General features: G+C 53.0%; 1 protein-coding gene across 11 annotated transcripts in view; it reads right to left on the bottom strand.

Annotated features, from left to right (window-relative positions):
- The window catches only part of Cacna2d2 (calcium voltage-gated channel auxiliary subunit alpha2delta 2), a 133,782-nt gene that overhangs the window by 29,387 nt on the left and 81,915 nt on the right, over window positions 1-22,480 (bottom strand). For all 11 annotated transcript variants that reach the window (XM_052719894.1, XM_052719899.1, XM_052719826.1 and 8 more), the window contains exon 4: window positions 3,737-3,796. In XM_052719894.1, coding sequence (XP_052575854.1) covers window positions 3,737-3,796 — 60 coding nt within the window. The remainder of the gene's footprint in view (window positions 1-3,736; window positions 3,797-22,480) is intronic.

The following is a 22,480-nucleotide window of genomic DNA, read 5'->3' as shown; positions in this document are numbered from 1 at the left end:
TCAGGGTGGGTTTTAAGCTTGCAAGGGACAAACTACATCCTTTTCCCACCCAGCCACAGTCGCTGTAAGCCCTGTCACGGACGGCCCCTGCCAGCTCTCCCTAGCAGTCCTGGCTGGCGGGTGGGCTAATGGGCCACCATTAGAACTAATGCCTCTCAGGCAGGCTGTTGCAGCAGGGACAGATCTTCATGGGGACAGCAGTGACCTTGCGGCTTGGAGACAGGTGACTACAGCCCGTGCACCCGAAGATCTCGGGCAGGTGCACTGGTGGGCTGGGCGACACAGGGAAGGGGGCGCTGGGCACACGAGGCTAGGTCCTGTTTGCTCTGTGGCCAGTGCTGTCTGTGGTCATAACCACATTTGCAGAAGCTCAGGTCAAGCAGGAGAGTAGTTAGCCAGAGCCCACTTCTGCTTCAGCCCAGGGTAGTTGCAGGCAAGGCAGGTATGGACAAAGATGCTCCATATATCACTGGCTTAGCGTCCATGCAGCCTGGTGAACATCTTCACCCCTCGGAGGCCATGCTGAGCTGATAGGCAGCACCAACATCAGCTAGCCAACGGGTAAAATGAAGCCCTTTGCTTGTGTCTCACACAAACTATGGTCCAGTGATATAGGAGTGGTTTTTTGTTTGTTTGTTTTCAAGATGGGGTTTCTCTGTGTAGCCCTGGCTGTCCTGGATCTGTAGCCTTGATCTGTAGACCAGGCTGGCCTTGAACTCAGAGATCTGTCTGCCTCTGCCTCCGGAGTACTGAGATTATAGGCTTGCACTACCACCATTTGGCTAGGAGTGGGTTTTTGAGCAGCATCTCTCAGGCAGGGCTCTTGGGTATCCCACATTCTCCCAGGCATCCTTAGTGCCCACCCTGGCCCAGAATTAAGTGGAATTGCTGAGATCCACGGACCAGGGACCTGGCAGGATGGCACTGGGGGATACACAGGTTGTTCGTTTGTTTGAGGAACCTGGCGGAGGAACAGGTTTGGAGCTGTGGTGGCCTCTGTGTCTCCCTCTCTGGGGCTTGGACTGGGAGGGAATGAAAACCAAGAGAGGGCGGGCTTCTTGTGCCTCTGTTTCTCCACTCCTGCCCTGCTCAACATGACTGCTCATGGGAGAAAAGAAGCCTCTAGTCAGGAAAAAAACCGAGGAAGAGGAGAAGTGGAGGACCCCTGGATACTCAGAGGACAGAGGGAATGATGGGCTGAGGAGAGAGAATAGCTTAAGATGAGCGTTCTAGGAGGAGTGAAGGGGATTCCAGGCGGAGAGCAGCGGACACAAAGGCCCAGGGACAGGAAGGGACCCCAGAGGTATTCAGTGTGGTAGAAAGGAAGGGCCGAGAAACAAGGCTGTGGCAGGATGCAGGAGTGAGAGACAGCTGGCCTGAGTGCAGGCTCAGGGCTGGGCGGGGCAGTGGGACTGTGAAGCAGGGGTTATCTGGATGTGGCAGCAGGGTCTAAGTGTCAATTAAGAGCCACTGTCTGTCTGTCTTTACTTTTTAATTTCACACATACAAGTGTTTTGGTTGCATGTATGTCTGTACCATAAGCATGCCTGATGCCCGGAGAGGCCAGAAGAGGGCGCTGGATCTCCTCCAAGTGGAGTTACAGACAGTAGTTAGCTACTGTGTTGGTTCTGAGAATTCAACCTGGGTCCTCTGGAAGAGTAGCCAGTGCTCTATTGGGGCGGGGGTGGGGAGGGGAAGAACACGCATGTGGTGTGTACTCGTGTGTGTGTGTGTGTGTGTGTGTGTGTGTGTGTGTGTGTGTGTGTGTGTGTGTGTGTGTGTGTGTAGCATTCACGTGCTATGGTGCAGGTGCAGGGGCCAACTGGTGGGGTCAGTTCTCCCTTTCTACTTTAACATGGGTTCTTGGTATCAAAAGGAGGTCTCCAGGTTTGCACAGTAAGTGTCTTTACCCATGGAGGCATCTCTCTACCCACCCATTCCCATTTTTGAGACAAGGGCCTCATATAGCTCTGGCTAGCCTTGAACTTGCTATGTAGCTGAAGCTGGCTCCTTATTCTCCTGCTTCCATTTCCTGAGTGCTGTGGGCATGCACAATCATGCCTGGCTGAGAAGGGATAGGGCTGTGATGGAGTGGGTAAGAGAAGGGTTTCTCCTGGGTTCTAGGGAGCCTAGTTAATTTAGGGGGTGAGAGTCACTAACTTATTTGTTCATGGATTTTTTTTTTTTTCCGAGACAGGGTTTCTCTGTGTAGTTCTGGTGCCTTTCCTGGAACTCACACTGTAGCCCAGGTTGGCCTTGAACTCACAGAGATCCGCCTGCCTCTGCCTCCCGAGTGCTGAGATTAAAGGCGTGCACCACCACCGCCCAGCTTATTTGTTCATTGCAAATATCATCTTGGGCTAGGTATAGTTCATTGATAGAGTGTTTGTCCAGCATGCTCAAGATCCTGGCTCCCGTGAAAGAGAGAATCAGATAGAGGAAGAAAGAAAGAAATCAGCCGTTGTCCCCAATTCCATGTACCATGTGACCTCCTTGTACCCAACATCCACCAAGTAGTGAAAGAAGCTACCATGAGGGCAAGGGGAGGGCAGTCTGAGGAGACAGAGGGTGAGGAGCAGGTTTAGGGTCTGGGCCACAGATCCGAATGCTTGGGAACTGACAGTAGTTGTAAATCTCTACTACCAAAGGCGACCTTGACAAGTAGGGGTAACAACCCCACTGCTTTTGGGGCACACGGGTCTAGATCAGCTTGGTTCACAGCTAGAAGGAGGCAATGTATGTTCCACTCTCATCCTATATATTAGTCCCGAGATCCTGGGGGCAGCTCTTGGTGCCTCTCTCTGCCTCTCCCTATGTTTAGCAAGGAGACTACTAGGAACCATGGCCCAGACCCACGGAGCCCTGTTAAGTGGTCTGGTTACTGAGGCTGCCGTGGCTTCTGGTCCCAGGGTTTCCCTGGGACTGGGAACAGCCTTGCCCTAGTCACACACTGACCGGACAAGAGGGGTCAGGAGTGTACAGCTCCAGCCAGGAAGCGGCTGGTACAGCTGCTCTGTGGTCTCTGGGCCCTTTACACCCTGTGCCCTGTACTTCGCCTCCAGGTGTTTGAATCTTCTGTATTTTCATGGTGAAAGGAAAGGCTTCTGTGACTTTGGCTGGCCAGTCCCTGGGACCCAGCCCGAGGATCTCCTAGAAGGACAGACTGCTGTTTACAATCAAGAGGAGGACACAGACAATGCTCTTTGTCAGGGCCTCTTCTGGGTCATGACATTAAAATCTCAGGTGAGTCCTGGGGTCAAGAGGCCCTATGATCCTGGGACTCTAAGACTCACGGAATCTTCTTTGGGAATGGCCATTTTAACAAAGCTGTCTACTCATGGGCCACCCAAGACTCCTTTGGAGTGACAGAGGGCTTATATTTACATTGTATTCCCCAACACTGAGGGTTGGACAAAGGATTTTGTACTCCAACAGTGCCCTTTGAGAGGGTCTGTGCAGCACACACTCCCCACTCTGCATGCCACCCTAGCTCAAGGTGTCATACCCTGGGTGCTGGAGGGTGGTATGTGGATTTTTTTTAAATTACATTTATTTTTTGTTTATTGTGTGTGTCTGCATGCACACATGCCACAGTGCATGTATGGAGGTCAGAAGGCCACATGTGGCTTCTCTCCTTCCACTAAGTGGGTCCTGGGATTTGAAGTTACCAGGCTAGAGACAAGCACCTTTATCTGCTGAGCCATCTTGCTGGTCCGACATTTGCTGTGGTTCTTACCTTGATGTTGTCCTGCCAGCGATGGGCTTTCTGGAAATTCTCGGCAGCGTCAGCCAGTCTCTGAGGGACAGAGCACACAGAAGTCAGAGGCTGAGTCAGGCTGCCTGCTTCATGTCCACCCTAAAGCCCTCTCCATGCCCAGTACTCCCAAGACCACATTGACTCAGGGCCTCTCTCTGCCAATCGATCCTCAGAAATTCCTTAGTCCAGATAGTGGCCATCTCGTAGGAAAGGACACCTTACGGAACACAGCTGGATCCCACAGGACACAGGAGGCCTGCCTGCACAGGTGGTCTATGCGGCTTTTCCAAGGACTCTGCACTGGGCCCTGCAGGGCTTCCTCCTCAGAAGACAGCATAGGCAGCCCTCCTGGCCAAGCCCCAGTGCTCCCCTCGACCCTCTATAAGCTAGTGTCCTCCTCCCCAAGGAGTGCGAAACCCCACAAGTTATTGAGTGTCTCACCATGCAACTCTGCCTCGGCCAGGCTCGGCAGGACATGTCTACAGTCCATTTCCACTCACTCACTCACTGTCCTCTCCCAGGCTTCCTGAGGCCCATCCCACAGGGCTCCCCGGCCCCCCGCCCACACGAGCCTTTCCCGACTTTTAATGCTAGCTTCGGTGGCCTTTGACAATGAAGCCCAGTCCTGAGGGCAGAGTGCCCCTGAAAGCACAGCTTTGTCCTTGCCATAGCGTACCTGCTACTAAGCTTGCTTAGCGCGACACTCCTCTGAGATGTGGAGATGTGAGAGACTCAGCCAGCCCTGCTTCTCACGGTGGAGAAGGGTAAAGTAGTGCATAACCAGGTGTAATCACCAGGGCAGGAGGCTCAGTACTACTGGTACCAGACACATCACCAAAGTTTATGGTGAAGGCTCTGGGACCTGGCCACCCTCTGGGCTTGAACCCAGGACTCCCATGAATTCCATCCTTCAGGAGGGGCCAAGGCTTCAAGGATGAAACTGAGTACTCTAGACCTTCTTGAAGAACAGAATTCAGCGATGCCTTTAGGACCCCCCAGTGGTAACCACCACCAGGAACTGGTGTCCAGCATGTGGGGAGGGCACTGCACGCCAAGCCCTCCCCTGACCAGTGCCATAGGTGCACCCATTACTGCTCACTCTGTGTGGTAACACTGTGAATTCTCAGGCGAGGATGTCCCAGGCTTGGAACAGTGAGTCACCTGCCCAAGATGCACAGTGAGTCTGGGTCGATCTGGAGCCCTAGTCCAGTCCTACAATATATTGCATTCACCTTGCTTAGCCCATGAGGTCCAAAGACCCACTCCTCCTTAGGGCACTCTATACTTAGTGTTCCTCGTTTTGGCCCCACCCATTCCATGTCCTGACTCTAGGTTTCCAACCTGAATCAGAAGACCCCAGTCTCTTGGTATTCAGGACACCGTATCCCCATCCATCAGGCATGTAGGCCCCGAGAAGAGGGTCGAATGAAGTCCAGCAGAGGCCTTTGGAGCACCTGGACGCTTCCCTGGGATGACCTTCAACCTACCTGAGTTGAATTGATGACAACCTACATGTCCTCCTGGAGACATGTATACGGGGTGTGGGTGTGTATGCATGTGTGTTTGTGTGTGTATATGTAGAGGCCAGAGATTGTCAAATGTCTTCTTTATTTAATGAGGCAGGGTTTCTTGCTGAACAGGGCTTGCTGATTTGACCAGCCTTGTTAGCTTGCCCCGGGATCCTGTCTTCACCTCCTGAATGCTGGGATTACAGGAAGGCTACCACACCCACCCATCTTTTATGTGGGTTCTGGGGATCTGAATTCTGTTTCTTAAGCTTGTGTGGCAAGTATTTACCCACTGAGCTATCTCCACAGCCCTGGTATAACACCCCCCCTCTTTTGTTTGATGTTTTCCGAGATAGGGTTTCTCTGTGTAGCCCTGGCTGTCCTGCTCTGTAGATCAGGCTGGTCTTGAACTCAGAGATCCACTTGCCTCTGCCTTCCCAGAGCTGGGATTAAAGGCATGTGCCACCACTGCCTGGCTAACCCTCTTCTCTTGAAACCTCTGTCTCCTGCCTTCCAAAATGTCACCACTCAAACTACCTACTATTCACTGTCCTATTCAAGTGGTCCTGCCCTCCAAATCACATCTTTCTGCATCTGCTCTACATTGAAGACGGGGAGCCTTATCTCAGAGTGCAGATCTGATCATGTGAATGTCACTAGCCCCCCAGCCCACCAGGAGCTCCAAATGCTCTCATGTAAAAGCTTTCTTGGGCTCTACTAAACTCCTTTCCTTTTTAAATCCTGGATCCTCCCTTGGCCTAAACCCCTAGGATGAATGAGATCCCAAATTTCATAACCCTGTTTACCTTTCTGTGGAGGTATGTGTGACATTTTAAGTGGGCACCACTCTACACCAGGTGCAAAGCTACTTGGGCTAAAAGACCCAGCAAGTCCAGGAAAGCGGCCCTGAAGGCACACCTCAAAGTAGGAGCCTTGGGCATCAGTGCATCTCCCCTTCTCTTATCTAGTGGACCCTTATCTTCCCTGGGACCCCAGATATATTTCAGAGAGGGACTTGAGGCTACTTGGGGGCTCTGTAGAGGCCATTGCCTTTTATAAGTGTCATGTCTAAGACAATGTGGGAGCCAGATTAAGACCTCTTCGTATACAGAAGATGGAGAGAGGGGATGGGCTGCAGACATCAAACTGAATCATGGCTAGGGAATCTGTTCCCTCATGTGTCTACTTTCAACCACTGGCCTGTGTGTGTGTGTGTGTGTGTGTGTGTGTGTGTGTGTGTGTGTGCGTGCGCGTTCCTTCACCCTCTCAGCACACAGCTTTGGCCACGGGATTCGTGGGCCCCAAGAATATGGGGGTCCTCAGGCTCCATAACCTAGCAGACGAAGTAAGGGAGCACCCGAGAGGGACAGCCCCAGTCCTTGGTCTCCTTAAGCTCACAGAGTCCCATGGGCTCAAAGGCCTGGGTCAGCCCGCTGACTCGTGAATAACGGAGTTGCAATAGCCACAGCAAAAGGATTACTTTTAATCCTCAGTAACGATCAAGCCATTATTATTTTTTCGGTGTTACAGATCAATCAGTCCATCCCCGGGCGCTGGACGTGTGGAAACTGCTAAATAGGCAGGTCTAGTGGTGTGGGAAGGAAGGGCCGGTCAGTGGGATAGGGTGCAGTGGGCAGGCACTGCTGTTCAAGGTCCCGTCAGACCGAGAGGGGGAGGGTGAGTGGTAGAGAGACCACCTGCAGCCCTGGCCTGCATTCAACACAGTTCCCTCAAACAGTGGTTTCACCTCTCTGGCCCTCCAGATCTTTCTGTGAACTGGAGCTAGTAACTGATCCACACAGAGTGTGGGTAGGCTCTTGGAAGCCAGCCTTCCTTCTCCAACCCTAGCAGCTCTCATGGGTCGCCTGTGCATGGGGGTTTCTCTTGCAGGCTTTTACCCACCTGAGGGCCCTCCTCTCTTATTTGCTCTTCTGCCTGGCTACCCGCTTTCTCTGGAAGTTTCCTTTCATCCTTGCCCAGCCTGTGGGCTTCCCTCGTGTGTATCTGGGGGCTCTAAGCCAAGCACCATCTGCCTGGCCCAGGCTGGGTACTTCGAGCCTTGGGCTTCTGTCTTTACACAGCTCACAGCAGTCAGACCTGCTTTGGAGTGGTCCAGGGGTCCTCCCCCTCCCCCAAGATTTACATTCCCAGCACTTTTCTTCCAGCTCTCCAGAGTCCTTGTGGTGGGCCGGGACAGGCAGGATGGGGACAGGTGGAGACGGAAGGGGAAACTGCAGGGCTACTCTGGCTCAAGCTGGAGCCACATTTTGGTCCAGTCCCCAGGGTGTCTGCTGTGTATGGGACAGACATTCTGTCCTGAGCCTGGACTCTGAGTGACTGTCCCCTGGGACTGACTCCCTTCTCAGAACCTGTTCTGGGAGTCACCCCTTGTCCCTGGCCTCCGACTCCCAGGCCCCTGTACATGCTGTTCCTCCCTATGCACGTCTCACTAGATTCTCTAACCTGAGTCACTCCCTCGCCCTTGACAAATCCCTGGCTCCTGCCAGGCACCAGTTTTCCCTTATGACACCCAGGGAACCTTCTGTGCCTGCCATCGCCCTGTTCTCGGAGCTCAGCGGGGGCAGTGCCTGGCTGCTATTAAGTTTAGGGCAACTTGGATCCTAACATATAGTGAGTGTATAGTGAATTTGCTAAATCAAGGTCAGTGTGTCTCTGGACCTGTACCGAGGTCTGCAGCTTGGGCTTAGCCCTGTCCAGCCAGATGTGTGATTCCCAGCTATGTGGTTTGGCCTCTTGGGACCTCTTTTCCTTACCACACCCTGCAGGGTGTGCTGTTACTGTGAAGGTGCTGATGGTGTCTTGCCTGGCCTGTGATGTCCCCCGCCATGGCCGGCATTGGAGGGAACGCAGTGGGATTCTGAGTAAGGCTGTTCACAGCCAAGTCCATCACGATAACAGCAGGCATTTCAGAGGCAATTATTAGAGAGTTTCACTTAACAATCAATTTCCCTCAGCTCCGGGAGCCGTGCTTACAAGAAAAGGCAAGAAAGAAGGGACTGGCTGTGTGCTAGGCTGGGGACAATACTCTCCTGGGGAGCAGTATGGCCACCAGTACCTTCAATTTTCACTAAGTTAAACATCTTCAGCTTAGGGGAACTGAGACAGACAATGGTGTGAGATGAGGGACCTGGGCCATGGACAATACCTGGAGGCTAGGAGTCCCTACATCTTGGGCTGGGATGGGCTTGAGTACAGCAGGGAGGCGAGAGCCCTCATGTGGGCCACCCTCTTAAAAGTCTGCTTTCTCTCATACCAGGCCAAATGCTCCCCGATTTTTACCTTCTCTATCTTCTCTCACCTGGGAACCCCTTAGCCCAGCGCTGGTGCCAGAAGGCTCTGGAAACAACTGCCCGTCAAGCAGGACTTGTTCAACCGCATGGCCCAGAGGGGAAGGCTTTAAAGAGTTTTTGGTTTTAATTAGTTACAGCCACTCCTGCTTTCAAGAGGGTATGAGAGGCTCAGAGTGAAAGGCCCTGAACTTGTGATGTGCAGGATGTTGAGATCTGGGGTCCAGGGGAGGTGGGCAGGATGAGTCAAGTGGGAGCTGTGATGGAGTGGGGAGATGTGAGGTAGAGGCCAGGGCCAGGAAGTCCAGAGCAGAGCGGCAGCACCAGATACACGCTGCCACTCTGAGAAACTGCAGGAGGGCTGTTCAGAAGGTTTACACCAGGGTGGCTAGCATCAGACATGCCCAGCACCTACCTAGGCCAAGGCTCCACAGACTAAGGCAGGTAATTCAATGCCGGATGCAGGACTGCAGGATGCCTGCCTAAGAGGGGATCTTTTGTAGCTGAGGGGAGTGAGGCAGAGTATTAGTGCCACTGCCCCAGGCCCCTGGTCAGGAAGTGGGGGAAGAGACATCTTCAGGTCCACCTAACGCCAAAGTCCAGGAGGGTTGGACAAGAAACCTCTCAGAGCAGGAGCTAATCAGGTCAGGTGGGCCTGGCTGGCTAGACTTAGCTGCTCTACCCTGTGGTTCCTTTGTTCTTTACTCAAGAGAGGAGATCAGTAAAGTGGTCTCCCCGAAGTGTCCAGAGCCCACCAACTAACCCTGGTGTCTCTGGGTCCAGTCCTGAGGGGTGCATGCCCAGCAGCCCCACCCAGCAGCCTCGCCCAGCTCAGCCCTCTCCTGTTACATTATCACCCTCTTTCCTTCCCTGAGGGCCCCCGCATTAGATCCATATTGTGCACTGATAGATACTAAATACAGATTTCTAATTTCCAGAGCTGTTATGGTCTAATGAGTAAATAATATACATATTTAAAACTGTCTAAAAACATATCTGCATAATTAAAATATCTGCATAATAACGAAGCAAGATGCAGCTCAGTAAAGAGGGAGTTGGAGACCCAGGGCTGACAATAGGAACAGCAGTGAAGGCTGTGTTGAGGGTCCTGGCTCTGTGAATTTCTCCTCCCTGCCACCTTGGCCTTGAATAGGCCATGGTGCGTCCATCTGAGCACCCCAGTCAGGGAGCAGGAGAACCCTGGCTCAACCCATCTCTGTGCGTCTTGTGGTCTGAGACTGTGCATGCACAAATGGACAGTGTCCAGTCCATGGACTGTCGGTGCCTTAGTGGCCCAGACGTCTTACTGACACCACCTGCAGCACACAGGAACTCAGAGCTTTGTACACACGACCTCGTCGACCATGACCTTCTGAGGGAAGGCCTTGTCCTAATCCCTCACCTTCTAGAATTCTAAGGGATGAAGGAAAGTGTACCAGTTTAGGCAGAGCAGGCCAGTCAGACCTATGGGATACATGCCATGTGATGGGGACTCACCAGTGGCTTGCTTTCTTGGGGAGCGGGGCAGGTACTCAGCCTTGCCCATCCTATAAGGTCCCTTCCTTCATCCATCCAACTCTGCTTCCAACATAGCGATAAAAATCACCACCAGAACAATGGAAAACAAACCCCAACCCCTCACCCAAATTCCAGCAACCAAAACAGCCAAACAGCAAACAGCCCCTGGGATGACCAGTGCTGCAGGGAAAGGACCTTGCAGTTGTTGACAGCAACAGGTTTCCTAACCTTTTCCCTCACAGGCCACACACACACTACATGAGCAGATAAAAAAAAAATGGATTTGTTTTCTTATAAAAAGGTCAGAACACATGTAACAGGAAAAAACTCATCGGAGCGGTGGCCTCTCTCTGCAGGTGTGAAGCTGCTTCTCTACTTCTGGTTCTCGGGCCCCCAACTCCCTGTGGGCCACATCAGCTTGGTTATTGATTCCTGAACCTCTCCATGCCACCTGGGAGGGATGCTTTATGTTTCAATTTCCAAGGACAAACAGAGATATAAAGCACGGCCTGGGACGGAGCAGGGAGCGGGGGGGGGGGGGGGCAGCAAGACCATGGCCCCATTTGGTGTCCCCAAGGTGTGACTTTCAGACCACACAAGATTCCCCAGAAAATGCTGAGTCCTTAAGGACTGGGTCCCTAAGGAAGACACAGATGCAAAACACTTCCCTAAGGAAGACACACATTTTCATGTAACTGGTATGTTATCCCCCCCCCCAAAAAAAGGGGAGACATTTTTAACATTAAGAAGAGGAAAGCTTGGAGACACTTCTTCCCGGGGAACAAAGCAGGCAAGTGCATCCACAGGTGGCCATCAGCTTCACTGGCTTGATTGCTTTAGCTTTAATGGGAACTCCAGTCCATACAGAAAGAGTGGGTTGCGTCACTAGTGTCAATGGAGTGAGGGGACAGGAAAGGGAACTCTGCGGCTTGGCGTATATTGTTGGGGTCAGCTTGATTTCCAAAGCAGTTCCCAGGACCCATGGGGAAGTGGACCCTTTGAAGGGACTGACTCTTGCAATGGGCTGCTATTTAGGAGGGTTGAGTGTAGACCTAGATAGCCACACAGGGCTCTAGGGGTCACAGGTCCCTGACCCACCTGATCATTCCACGACCTCTAGGTACCCCCACTGAACATCTGCTAGAAGATGCCTGGTAAGAAATGAACCAGTACCCTCACATACAAAAAAAAAAAAAAAAAAAAAAAAAGAAATGAACCAGTACATCCAATAAACAGCTTTAGGTTGACGTTTGGGTACAGACTTCAAAGCCTCACTACAGCTAAGTGCTTTCCACCAAGGCGCACTGAGGTAAGGGTTGGGCCTCGAGCACTGCAAGACTGAAGGGGCTCAGTCTGAGGTGCTGTCTGGCCCTGCCTAACCCCTTGAGGGTGCTAATGACTGAGAACCTCTAATTTTGTATCTCTCCATCCTGCTTGAACCCCAGCACGAAACCTGTATATCTCTGCAGGGGAATTAGTCCCTGGCGAGCCAGGGGGACTTTCTAATCATTTAACCACATTTGTCCTTTGAGTTCTGACCTAGTATACTCATCAAAGTTTCTCTGAGCCTTTACCAAGCCACACAGACAGCATCAGGGGAGCGCGGCATTATCTGAGTTCCCCATGGAGCACACTGGGACCTTTCCCCCCTCATTAGGCTACATTTGTGAGACAGACAAATGCAGCCTGCGTGTATGTGCTTGTGGGTGACGATGCTGTCCCTCTCACACCTGCAAGCTGGAGGCCTGAGCTCCTGAGGCTCAGCAGTTGCCCTCACCTGAGATCTGGGCCATTGTTCTCACTTCCCTGCCTTCAGTTTCTCACCTGTAGAATGGGAACCAGAGCCCTTCAGGGCTGTGGGGACATGGACAGAGTGGGTCAAGACAGGGGGCAAGACATGGTCTCGTTTTGGACACACAACCCCAGGTCCTGGAGTTCCTTTCCCTGGTCTCTGATGGCCGTTCCTTCTCTACTTCTCAGTGCACGTGACCTCGTGACCTGACTTCTGCAGCTTGTGTCAATGGACTGTCCCCCTCTGTGACATCCTCTCGGCTGACAGTTGCTTATTATTCCCAGCATTCTGGCCTGATCTCTAACCTGGTGCTGCCACAGCAGGGACCCAGCACCCAGAAAAGTGTCCTTATCCAAGCCTGCCAAGCTGCACCATCCCTTATGATGGTCATCCCAATCTAATCTTCCCGATTAGACCCTTCCAGAGCCCCCAACACCAGCTTCAAACCTCGGTGCCCACAGTGTCTGCCATGAACTCATCCATCCTACCCAACATAGGCCTACACCACCATGTTGGTTCCTACATCTCTGCCAATGTTTTCTGGGTACTCTGATCATGCTTCCTTCCTGGTGCCTTTTTCTTTAAATTAATTCATTTGTAGTTTCTGCCACAGGGTTTTGCTATGTAGCCTGGCTAGTTGGAACTCACCATTAAACCAGGCAATCTTTCTGCCTCTGCTTCTGAGTACTGAGGTTATAGGCAGGTATGTCCATCCCCCTCCCCCGGCCCCGGAAACAGGATCTCTCTGTGTAGACCTGGCTGTCCTGGAACTTAGTCTGTAGCCCAGGCTGGCCTCGAACTCACAGAGATACGCCTGCCTCTGCCTCCCGAGTGCTGGGATTAAAGGCGTGCGCCAGCACACCCAGCTTCTGGCTGCCATTTTTATAGGGCTGTTTTAATCTTGTCGCTCCCCCACCATACTGACTTGGAACAGCCCCCTTTCCACACTCAGGCTCCACACCCTTGTTTGTGTTGACCCCTGAGCCTGAACTGCCCCGATGTTCCCTTGTCCTTTGGAACTGGTGTTTACCCATGCCCTTCAGGAAGCCTGTTCTCTGCGAAGCTGGGGTCCAGAGTCCTTTGGGGCTCCCATCACTGTGTACTGTGTCTGACTCTATCCTAGATGTTACCCATCTGGGCAGGGACTTGATTCACGGATCTATGAAGTCTCAGTAGTGGACATGGGCCCACTCAGCCAAAAGGACTAGGTGAGTTCAGGCTTCTGTGGTGATCAGTGGGGTCGGAGGTGGATCAGGAGGTTCCCTAAGGGGGCTGTTGACTCAGAGGCTCTGGGTTTCCCTGGAACAAAGATGGCAGAGACCAGGTCAGGGTGGCCCTGAAGGCAGTACAGGGATCCAAGATGACACAGAAGAGGAGGAGGGCAGGGTGAGGTTGAGTCTAAGCACAAGTCACTGGCACCATGCAGAGAGGACGACTGCTACTGTCTCCTTAGGATCTCAACCCCACTCTTGACGCGACGGTGCCACCTGCCAGCCCCATGCTGCTGCTGTCAAGTCAGTGAGTAACAGGAAAAGGCGCTGGAGTCTGTTGGAATCCGAAACTGAGCATGTGTGGTCACCCCCCCATCAGCTCAGGAGCATGTGTGATTACACACACCATCATCTCAGGAGCATGTGTGGTCACCCCCCCCCCCCCCCCCGCCATCATCTCAGGAGCGTGTGTGGTCACCTCCCCCCATCATCTCAGGAGCATGTGTGGTCACCCCCCATCATCTCAGGAGCATGTGTGGTCACCCCCCATCAGCTCAGGAGCATGTGTGGTCACCCCCCATCATCTCAGGAGCATGTGTGGTCACACACACCCCATCAGCTCAGGAGCATGTGTGGTCACCCCCCATCATCTCAGGAGCATGTGTGGTCACCCCCCATCAGCTCAGGAGCATGTGTGGTCACACACCATCATCTCAGGAGCATGTGTGGTCACCCCCCATCATCTCAGGAGCATGTGTGGTCACACACCATCATCTCAGGAGCATGTGTGGTCACCCCCCCCCCATCATCTCAGGAGCATGTGTGGTCACCCCCCCACCCCCGCCATCATCTCAGGAGCGTGTGTGGTCACCACCCCCCATCATCTCAGGAGCATGTGTGGTCACACACACCCCATCAACTCAGGAGCATGTGTGATTACACACCCCATCATCTCAGGAGCATGTGTGGTCACACACACACCCCATCATCTCAGGAGCATGTGTGATCACACACACACCCCATCATCTCAGGAGCATGTGTGATCACACACCCCATCATCTCAGGAGCATGTGTGGTCACCACCCCCCCCCCCATCATCTCAGGAGCATGTGTGGTCACCCCCCCCCCCATCATCTCAGGAGCATGTGTGGTCACACACCCGTCATCTCAGGAGCGTGTGTGGTCACACACCCTATCATCTCAGGAGCATGTGCGGTCACATCCCATCATCATCTCAGGAGCATGTGTGGTCACACACCCCATCAGCTCAGGAGCATGTGTGGTCACACACACCCCATCAGCTCAGGAGCATGTGTGGCCACGCACACCCCATCAGCTCAGGAACATGTGTGGTCATACACCCCATCATCTCAGGAGCATGTGTGGTCACACACCCCATCATTTCAGGAACATGTGTGATTACACACCCCATCAGCTCAGGACCATGTGTGGCCACACACCCCATCAGCTCAGGAGCGTGTGTGGCCACACACCCCATCAGCTCAGGAGCTGAGTCCTGGGAGAGTATGAAATCCCTGGGAAGCAGACACCCTTGCCCTGGTTCAGGACCAGCACATTCTCCTGACATGCCCCAACCCCCATATCTACTCAGATATCTCTAACATTCACTGTGGCTCACAGGATGTGCCTGAGGGCTCATTGGCTGGATTGAGGGTGAAGGGTGGTGGCTCCCGAGGGAAGGCATTAATGTGGCTCTCTGTCCTTCTTGTCCTTGAATGTTTACTGAGCACTTCCTGTATGCTTGGCCTGTGCTAGGCATGTGCAGACCAGTGAGCATGGCTCTTCTGTCGTGTGGCCCATCACCTGCAAGGTTTTCATTCTAACCCACCTAACTGCTTCCAGCTGCAATTCAGTCTCACTGACCTGAACCCAGACCTTGCAGGGGACGCCCACAGTAAAAACCGCTCGGGTTTGAAAATTCACTGGCGGGACGTAGGGTGCTAGAAAGACCCTGTGGTATGGAAAGGGTTCCCATCAGGAAGCTGAGCCTGGGCCACCAAGCCCAACTAAAGCCCAAGCCCTCACCCAGCCACCAAGCTCTCTTCTCACGGTGTTATTTTTATACTTTTCCCTAAAACATAGCCTGAGCAGGCCCTTCTCAACTCTATTAACATTAGAAATCTAATCAGTAATCAGGCAGCTCATAATTTTCTGATTAGCTCTGATTAGGCCCAACCTCGGGAGAGGGAGTGGGGCAGTGAAGAGGAAGGCGGGGCTGGACAGGCATCGGGAGGTGCCTAAGGGGCACTGGCTGGGCTGAGGGTGGAGGGCAGAGGGGAGGAGCCCCAGTCCTACTGCGGCCTGTTGTGGGGAAGAGGCATGGAGTGAAGGTGGTATATGCTGGATCAGAGGGGCTGAGGGCTCACAGAGCAATCGCAGGTTAGGCCCAAACTTTCAGTACTCTATCTGATGGAGACAGGAGCTCAGCAGGTGGATAACAGGCAGAGTCGGGCTTGGATAATGACCTGGCTTCCACTGTACCTACGTCCTTCTGAGTTCAGAATCCAAGCAGATCCCAGGCAGAGCCTTGAGTGACAGTGCCAGTGTTCAGAGGGCTGCAACATGTGATGTGGACCTGGGCCACTTTTGCTGAGCACACCACAGAGAGGGCCTGGTTGGAGGATCGTCACTTTGAATGTGAAGGCCATGAAGTTGGGGCCTGCTGGCTCCGCAGCATATTGGAAGAGCCAAGGCCTGGAAGAACTGCCAGCCACCATGCCACTTAGGGACAGACCTGGGTACAAACTGAGGCATACCAGGCCAGGGCCAGTTTTCTCTCTTATCTCTGGCCTCTGCTACCTTTCTTTCTTGCATGCTCAGATGGACATAGAGTTTTGACCAAACCAAACCCTCTAGGCCTGGCCTTGTGGGACTTATCCTTGGCTAACCATTAAGTCCTTCGATTTACTGCATTTCCCCACAGCCCCGGGTCCTTTGGAACCACATACTGGACCTGTTTTCAGGTTAGGGTCAGGGTGGCCCTGCACTGACCCTGTGGTCTGGGATCACTGCCTCTTGTAGACGGTAACCATACAGGTGACCTTTGATAAAATGCACGAGCCTATTGGAAGAGATGTGTACAGCTAATGCCATGCAAATTGGCACAAAGGCAATCAGTCTGACTCTAAAAGCTGCCCCACCGGCCGCAGGCTGGCTCATTGTCTTTTCTGTCAATTTGCATCTCATTACCCACAAGGCTCTGCTCACTGGAGGTTAAAAGAAAATGGAGCCGAGCAAGCCCTACCGTGTTCTGCTTTCATCCAGAGCAGAGTCCACCAGTGGGTCAAGCTGCTCAGGACTGACCCAAGAGATACTCGCCACAGGGAGTCCCGCCACCTCCACAGTGGTATCGCCATATCCCAGCATCCCTCCCACATTTGCCGGCACAGTCGCTTCCCATCACCACCAACGTCACCACGCTCACAGCCGACGTTACCTTTGCTACCGCCACCTCCATTTCTCCCATCATCATTTCTGGTATCATCCCCGTCACCACCGCAATCACCTTCGGCACTGATTTCACCCCTGCCCTGCCACCATCACCAGAGATCACCATCGACTCTGTAACCATCCTCTCCACTGCACCCCCATGGCTGCCTCTGCTATCACGTCCAGTCTCCTGGTGAGCACCACCACTGCCACTGACCCCACTGTGGCTTCCTGCACTGTCACTCAAGCAACTCTGAGGAAAGTACGAGAACCACACTCATTCTTTACTCTTCCCTGTTCTTCATTCAGAGGGTTAGGATGCCTGTGAGCACAAGAGCCAGGGACCAGAGACCTCATCTTCAACCCAAACCCGGCCTGGATACTAACTATGCCTAGCCGATGTCCCAGGAAGGAAGCACTCAGGTCGGGTGCTCATCCACTCAGGTAGCGGCCTTGGAGAGAATGGAGCTTAGTCTACCCCCCTGGTTCCCGCAGGACCTCGAACTCCATTAAGAGAACTGACCAGGCTGGTCACATGTGGCACGGATGGCTGATGCTGCTGAGTCTGGATCATCGCGCCTCTAAAGTGGGGCTTCCATAGCTTTGATGAGAGACTGAGTGAGGGTGAAAGGAGGCAACGCTGAGCGCCCCCAGCAGGCTCCCTGGGGGAGGATGTGATTAGTCTAAGCCAGGATGGCTTTGGAAAGGAGGGCGGCAGGCACAACCTGAGAGACGAAGCTAGACCGAGGGGAGTGGGAAAGTGGTCCCAAGTGGGGGGCCTCTGCAGGGACAAAGGTGTGGAGTGGAGAATGCACGGGCTTCTCTGAGGGGGGAGGGGAGGGGAGGATGGGCAGCTTCGAGAGAGCTTGGCTCTCCCCAGCCTCTCTCCATCCAAGGACTTGTGCCCAGGATGCTGGGCGCTGACCAGCACGGTCAAGCCTCTTCCACAGAGCTCTTCATCTCACTGTTCATGCCTCGCTTCACCCAATCCTTCCTCTCAGCCCTATGAACCCCAGTCAGCAGTCCCATTCTATAAAAAAGGGTCCCGAGATCCAGAGAGTGCAAGTCACTTGCCTGGGAGAGGTCAAACTAGAATATTGCCTTTATCCACACCAGTGCGGGCCCCTGGCAGCAAGACTAAGAGATGAAGCGGCACCAAGGTGAAGCTGGGGCTCCCCACGGAGGTCATCCAGAGTGGGAATCGGAGCCGTGAATTTCCACCCAGGATACGGCTGTGAGTGGATGCCCGAGGCTGCTCACTAGCCTTGGTGGCAGCAGCGTGGGTACTACCCTGGACATAAGGCTGGGCACCAGCTGGCCCAGAGGTCATGCTGGGAGCCTTGGCAGAAGTGACAAGCAGACAAAGGCCTGGAGGTGGAAGGCAGGGTGGGCACAGCCTGGCTGCCAGGTGGAAACGCCCAGCGTAAAAGCCACTCTGAATACTGGCTGCGTCCCGCTGCTGCAATCAGCCTCGACACTTGGTTATTATGAGGAGTAAAGGCGGCCGGCGGGACAGCTGGAGCCGCGGCGACAACATTTAAGGCGTTTGTCAGAGCTGTGGGACACGGACTGCCAGGCGCTAATGGCTTCTGTGTGCTGCTGCCAAGTGAGAGGAGGGCGGGCAGGCGGAGGCGGCCTTGCTCCTGCCTGGGCCTCGTGCCTGCCTCACGCTGCGTGGCCTCTCCACGACAGGTAGGGCCCACCTGGGCCTTACAGATGCCTAGCAACGGCCACATAGCCTTGGTACCAGCTGGAGAGGGTAGGGTGGTAGCTGCGCAACACATGCCTGCCTATTTCGGGCATTTTTGCCATCTCCATCTCCATTCAGGCTTCAGCTACCCTACCCACTCTCGAGGATCTGGGAGTCAGTTCTCCACTATGTCATGCCCCAGAAGGGACTCCTAAATCCCAGCTGGCTCAGCTTCTGCCTCCTCAGTCCTTCGAGTCGGGCTTTGTGAGAGACAGGTCCTCCAGGTAAAGGGCCTACACTGCACTCACATCTATCCTAACTGAGAAATTTCAGCTTTGGGAGCCTCAGTTTCCTTCCCTGTAAAATGGGAAACCAGAAGCATCTATCTTTGATCACACTGACAGGAAAACACAGAGGAAGCCGGGTGAAGCGTCACGTGCCTGTGATCTCCGAACCTGGAGTTCATAGTGAGGGATTTGTGGGCCTGGAAGGAAACAGCTAGGCCTGCATCAGGAAGTCCTGCATCTGGAAGAACATCTATCGGACCCACCCCCAGCACTGTGTGCTGTCACAGGTAACACCTCTGAGCACATGCTGAGCCTCAGCGCTGCTCACGAATCCCCATAAAGCAGATCCATTCTCATCCCGTTGTGCAGATGAAACTGAGACTTAGAAGTACTCAGTTTTCAGGGCTGAGGAGATTGCTCAGTGGTTAAGAGCATTGGCTGCTCTTCCAGAGGATCCAGGTTCAATTCCCAGCACCCAAATAGCAGTTCACACAACTGTCTGTAACTCTAGGTCCAAGGGACCCAATACCCATGGCAAAAACACCATTACACATTTAGTTATAGCTCACTGTGGGTAGAGTAGGGGTTGTTCCAGGGGCTGTGCTAGTATGTCCCTTACCCCCACTCACTGATTAACTCTAGAGATACTCCGAAGTTCCTCGGAGGAAGGAGATCTTCAGCTGGCTATGGATCATGAAGATGTGTAGGGAAGCACCATGGATCTGGGAAGAGACCCAGGGGACAGAAGGAGATCTTGGTGGGCCCAAGCTCTTTGCTAGGACATAGACCAAAGCTGGAGGTGACACGAGTGTCCCTGAAGGCCCAGCATAGTGGCGCACGCCTTCAATCCCAGCACTTGGGAGGCAGAGGCAGACAGAGCTCCTTGAATTCAAGGCCAGCCTGGTCTACAAAGAGAGTTCGAGAACAGTCAGAGCTACAGAGTGAGACCTTGTCTAAAAATAAGTAAATAAAAGAGGGTCCCTAAAGGAGGTACATGAAGCTTTGTGTTCCGAACAAGGTCACCCAGGAGCTTTGAATCCCAGGAGACCTTTTCCACTAGTACTCTGCCTCCAGTGCTGTTGACAGGCACAGCTTGGGACCCTCCTGGCACAGGAGACTGGGGCTGGAGTGTACTGCTATAGTTTAGTTGTTGATGTGATGATCACGGACCATTTGTAAGCAGCGGCAGAGGCTCTGTCCTTTTAAATTTTTGTTTTTTGTTTTTGTTTTTGTTTGTTTGTTCGTTTTTTCAAGACAGGGTTTCTCTATTTAGTCCTTGCTGTCCTGAAACTCACTCTGTGGACCAGGCTGGCCTCGAACTCAGAGATCTGCCTGCCTCTGCCTCTCGAGGCTGGGATTAAAGGCATGTGCAACCATTGCCCAGCTTAAATTTTTGTTTTACGTGTCTGAATGTTTCGTCTGCACATATGTCTGTATATCACATGGGTGCAGTGCCTACCGGAGCCAGAAGAGGGCTTTAGATTTCCTGAAACTGGAGTTACAGACAGTTGTTAGTAGTCATGTGACTGGGAACTGAACCCAGGGTCTCCAGGAGAGCAACAAATGCTCTTAACCATCTCTCCAGCCCCCAGTGGCTCTGTCTTGATAGAGACCACTACCAGAAAGGGCCTAAGGCTCAAAGTCAGTCCCTTCCGCACTAGAGGAACAGGTGGAGCTATGGGCTGGCCGGCCATCCCTGCACATCTGTAAAGGGCTTACAGGAAATGCTGTTGGCACCCTCATCCCACTTCAGAAAAGGAGAAACCCAGGCAAAGGGTGAGTAGCAAGGCTTACTTGGAACATGGTCGTTCCCAGGGTCTGCTTCATTTCTTTGAACCCACATAAATAGGAGCTCCCCACATTTACCCAGCCTCAGCCCATTAAAGTTATTAAAATGTATTGGAGGGCTCCAGGCAACTGCATTCAGAGCCCATTGTTCTGCTAGGGCTCTACCTAGGATAGGATCTTTCCCAGCACTCTGGGGCCCTATGTGGCTACCCGACTTTTAAGGCCACCTCCACAGGACAGCAGGGTCCTTGTGACTATGGTCTCTTGGCTTTCCACTGAGGGACACAAGGGAAGGCTGGGCGTGTGGCTAGCTGGAAGTGGGTGAGGGGCTGCATTCCGACTTCGTGACCATTACCTTTGTCATCCTGGGGGTGGTGGGCTTCGAGCTGAGAAAGAGGGAGTGTGGACATGTGAACATAGGTGAATGTATGCTGACTTGGAAATGTGTACCCTTGTGAGCATGGGAGAGCGTATACCCACATGTACACATACCCACATGGTATCCGGGTCTTAATATTTGGCCAAACAACTACCTTTGTGTCCTTGACTACTTCTAAGGTGCTGGTAGATGGGGCTTTCTTCTGGGAGTTACTGAGCACTGGCTCCTAGACACACAGGTCTCAATCCTTGCCACTGAGGCTTGGCCAAGTGGATTTTCCCGGCTAGGGCCCGCTTGGTTCCCACCCAGAGGTCCCCTCCTCCAATGTGACCTCAATCTGTCCACCACTTTTCCTCTCTCCTGGCCTTCGTCCTAGCCTCTGATCATTTTGTTTTGTGTTATCTCATCACAGCAAACACCACAATGCGGAATAAATGAAAAGGTGACCCTGAGGACTCCTCTCCTTTCTTCTACCGACTAACATTATTTGTGGTGCGTAGTGGGTGCCAGAGACGCAGGAAGGGTGAGTGGGATCAGGCTCCAACCTCACAGAACTCACAGTACAGGGTGTGTGTGTGTGTGTGTGTGTGTGTGTGTGTGTGTGTGTGTGCTTCCACTTATCTTAATGCCACCCCTCACCCCAGTCAGGCACGGTACAGCCAACAACAAAGAAACCTAGTGTGCTGACCCCAGGTGCCTCTGGAATCCCCACACATGACCTCCACAGCCACAGGTGGTGGGGGGATGGGGTGGCAAGGCCAGAGCCATTTGTTCATTTCTCAGAAAAGAAGCTCCAGATAGAGTGCTCAGAGTCAACCAAGATGGCAGGAGAAGGGTCTCTGCCCAACCCAGGCCTGCAGCTCCATACCTGTGCCCACCAGGGTAGGCAGCATTTACAGAACAGCCTGCAGCATCTGGTGGAGACTGGGATCACACTGAAGCCAAGGTGCCACCCCGAACCCCTGCTCCCAGTAAAGGTGGGTGGAGCTGAGGGCACCATCCTGTGAATCCCAAATACCACCCCTGGACAAGCTAGACTGCATTCCCAAGAGGACTGACCTGAATGTCTTATCCCCTCTGGTTAAAATACAAAACCCTGCATTCTCCCTTAGCTTTCAGGGGGCCCAGAGTCAACCTGTCTACTCAGTTAGGCCTGGTGCCTGATCCTGGCCCCAGCTTCTTATCTAATCCCTTTGCTCCGTTTTTATTATTCATATTGTATACAAAAAAAAAAATTCTACATGTTGCCAAATGAACTAAGGAATAAACCCAATTAGACTGTCTTTCCTCCACCAGCCAGGCAGGAGAGGCTGCTTGGTGAAGTTGGACTGACTGTGGGGCCCTGTGCCGAGCCACCACCTCGACTAGACAGGCAGGCCAGCATCTGGCAGGCGCAGCCGTCTCCCTGGAAAACGAGATGCTTCTTATTGAGATAACGAATCGCTCCATTTAGATCCAAATTAACCTCCCCCAATTACCCCATTCTCTACCACATTTCACCAGATCGAAACCCCTTCTGCCTGCACAGTCGAGTGCCCAGCCCTCCCCAAGGCCGGGTCATGTGCAATCCAAAGCCCCGGCAGCTAGCTCTACAGCCTCAGCCAGGCCAGCAGGCACCCTCCCCACAATGGGTCACGTTTTCTTTTCTTCTTTTCTTTTTTTGGGGTGGGGGTGGATGCAGCTGCTGCTCTAAGGAGTAGGAATTTTTATTTTATTTTTTTTAGCTCGTTCTTTGAAATAAGGATGCAATATGGGATCAATTTTTGATGACAGTGAAGTAAAAGGGGAAAAT

The sequence above is a fragment of the Peromyscus californicus genome, unplaced genomic scaffold, assembly GCF_007827085.1.
Source record: "Peromyscus californicus insignis strain IS unplaced genomic scaffold, ASM782708v3 Scaffold_11__1_contigs__length_118956290, whole genome shotgun sequence".
Taxonomy (NCBI): Eukaryota; Metazoa; Chordata; class Mammalia; order Rodentia; family Cricetidae; genus Peromyscus; species Peromyscus californicus.
Note: the sequence above shows the minus strand (reverse complement) of the source record. Positions and strands in the feature narration are given on the sequence as shown.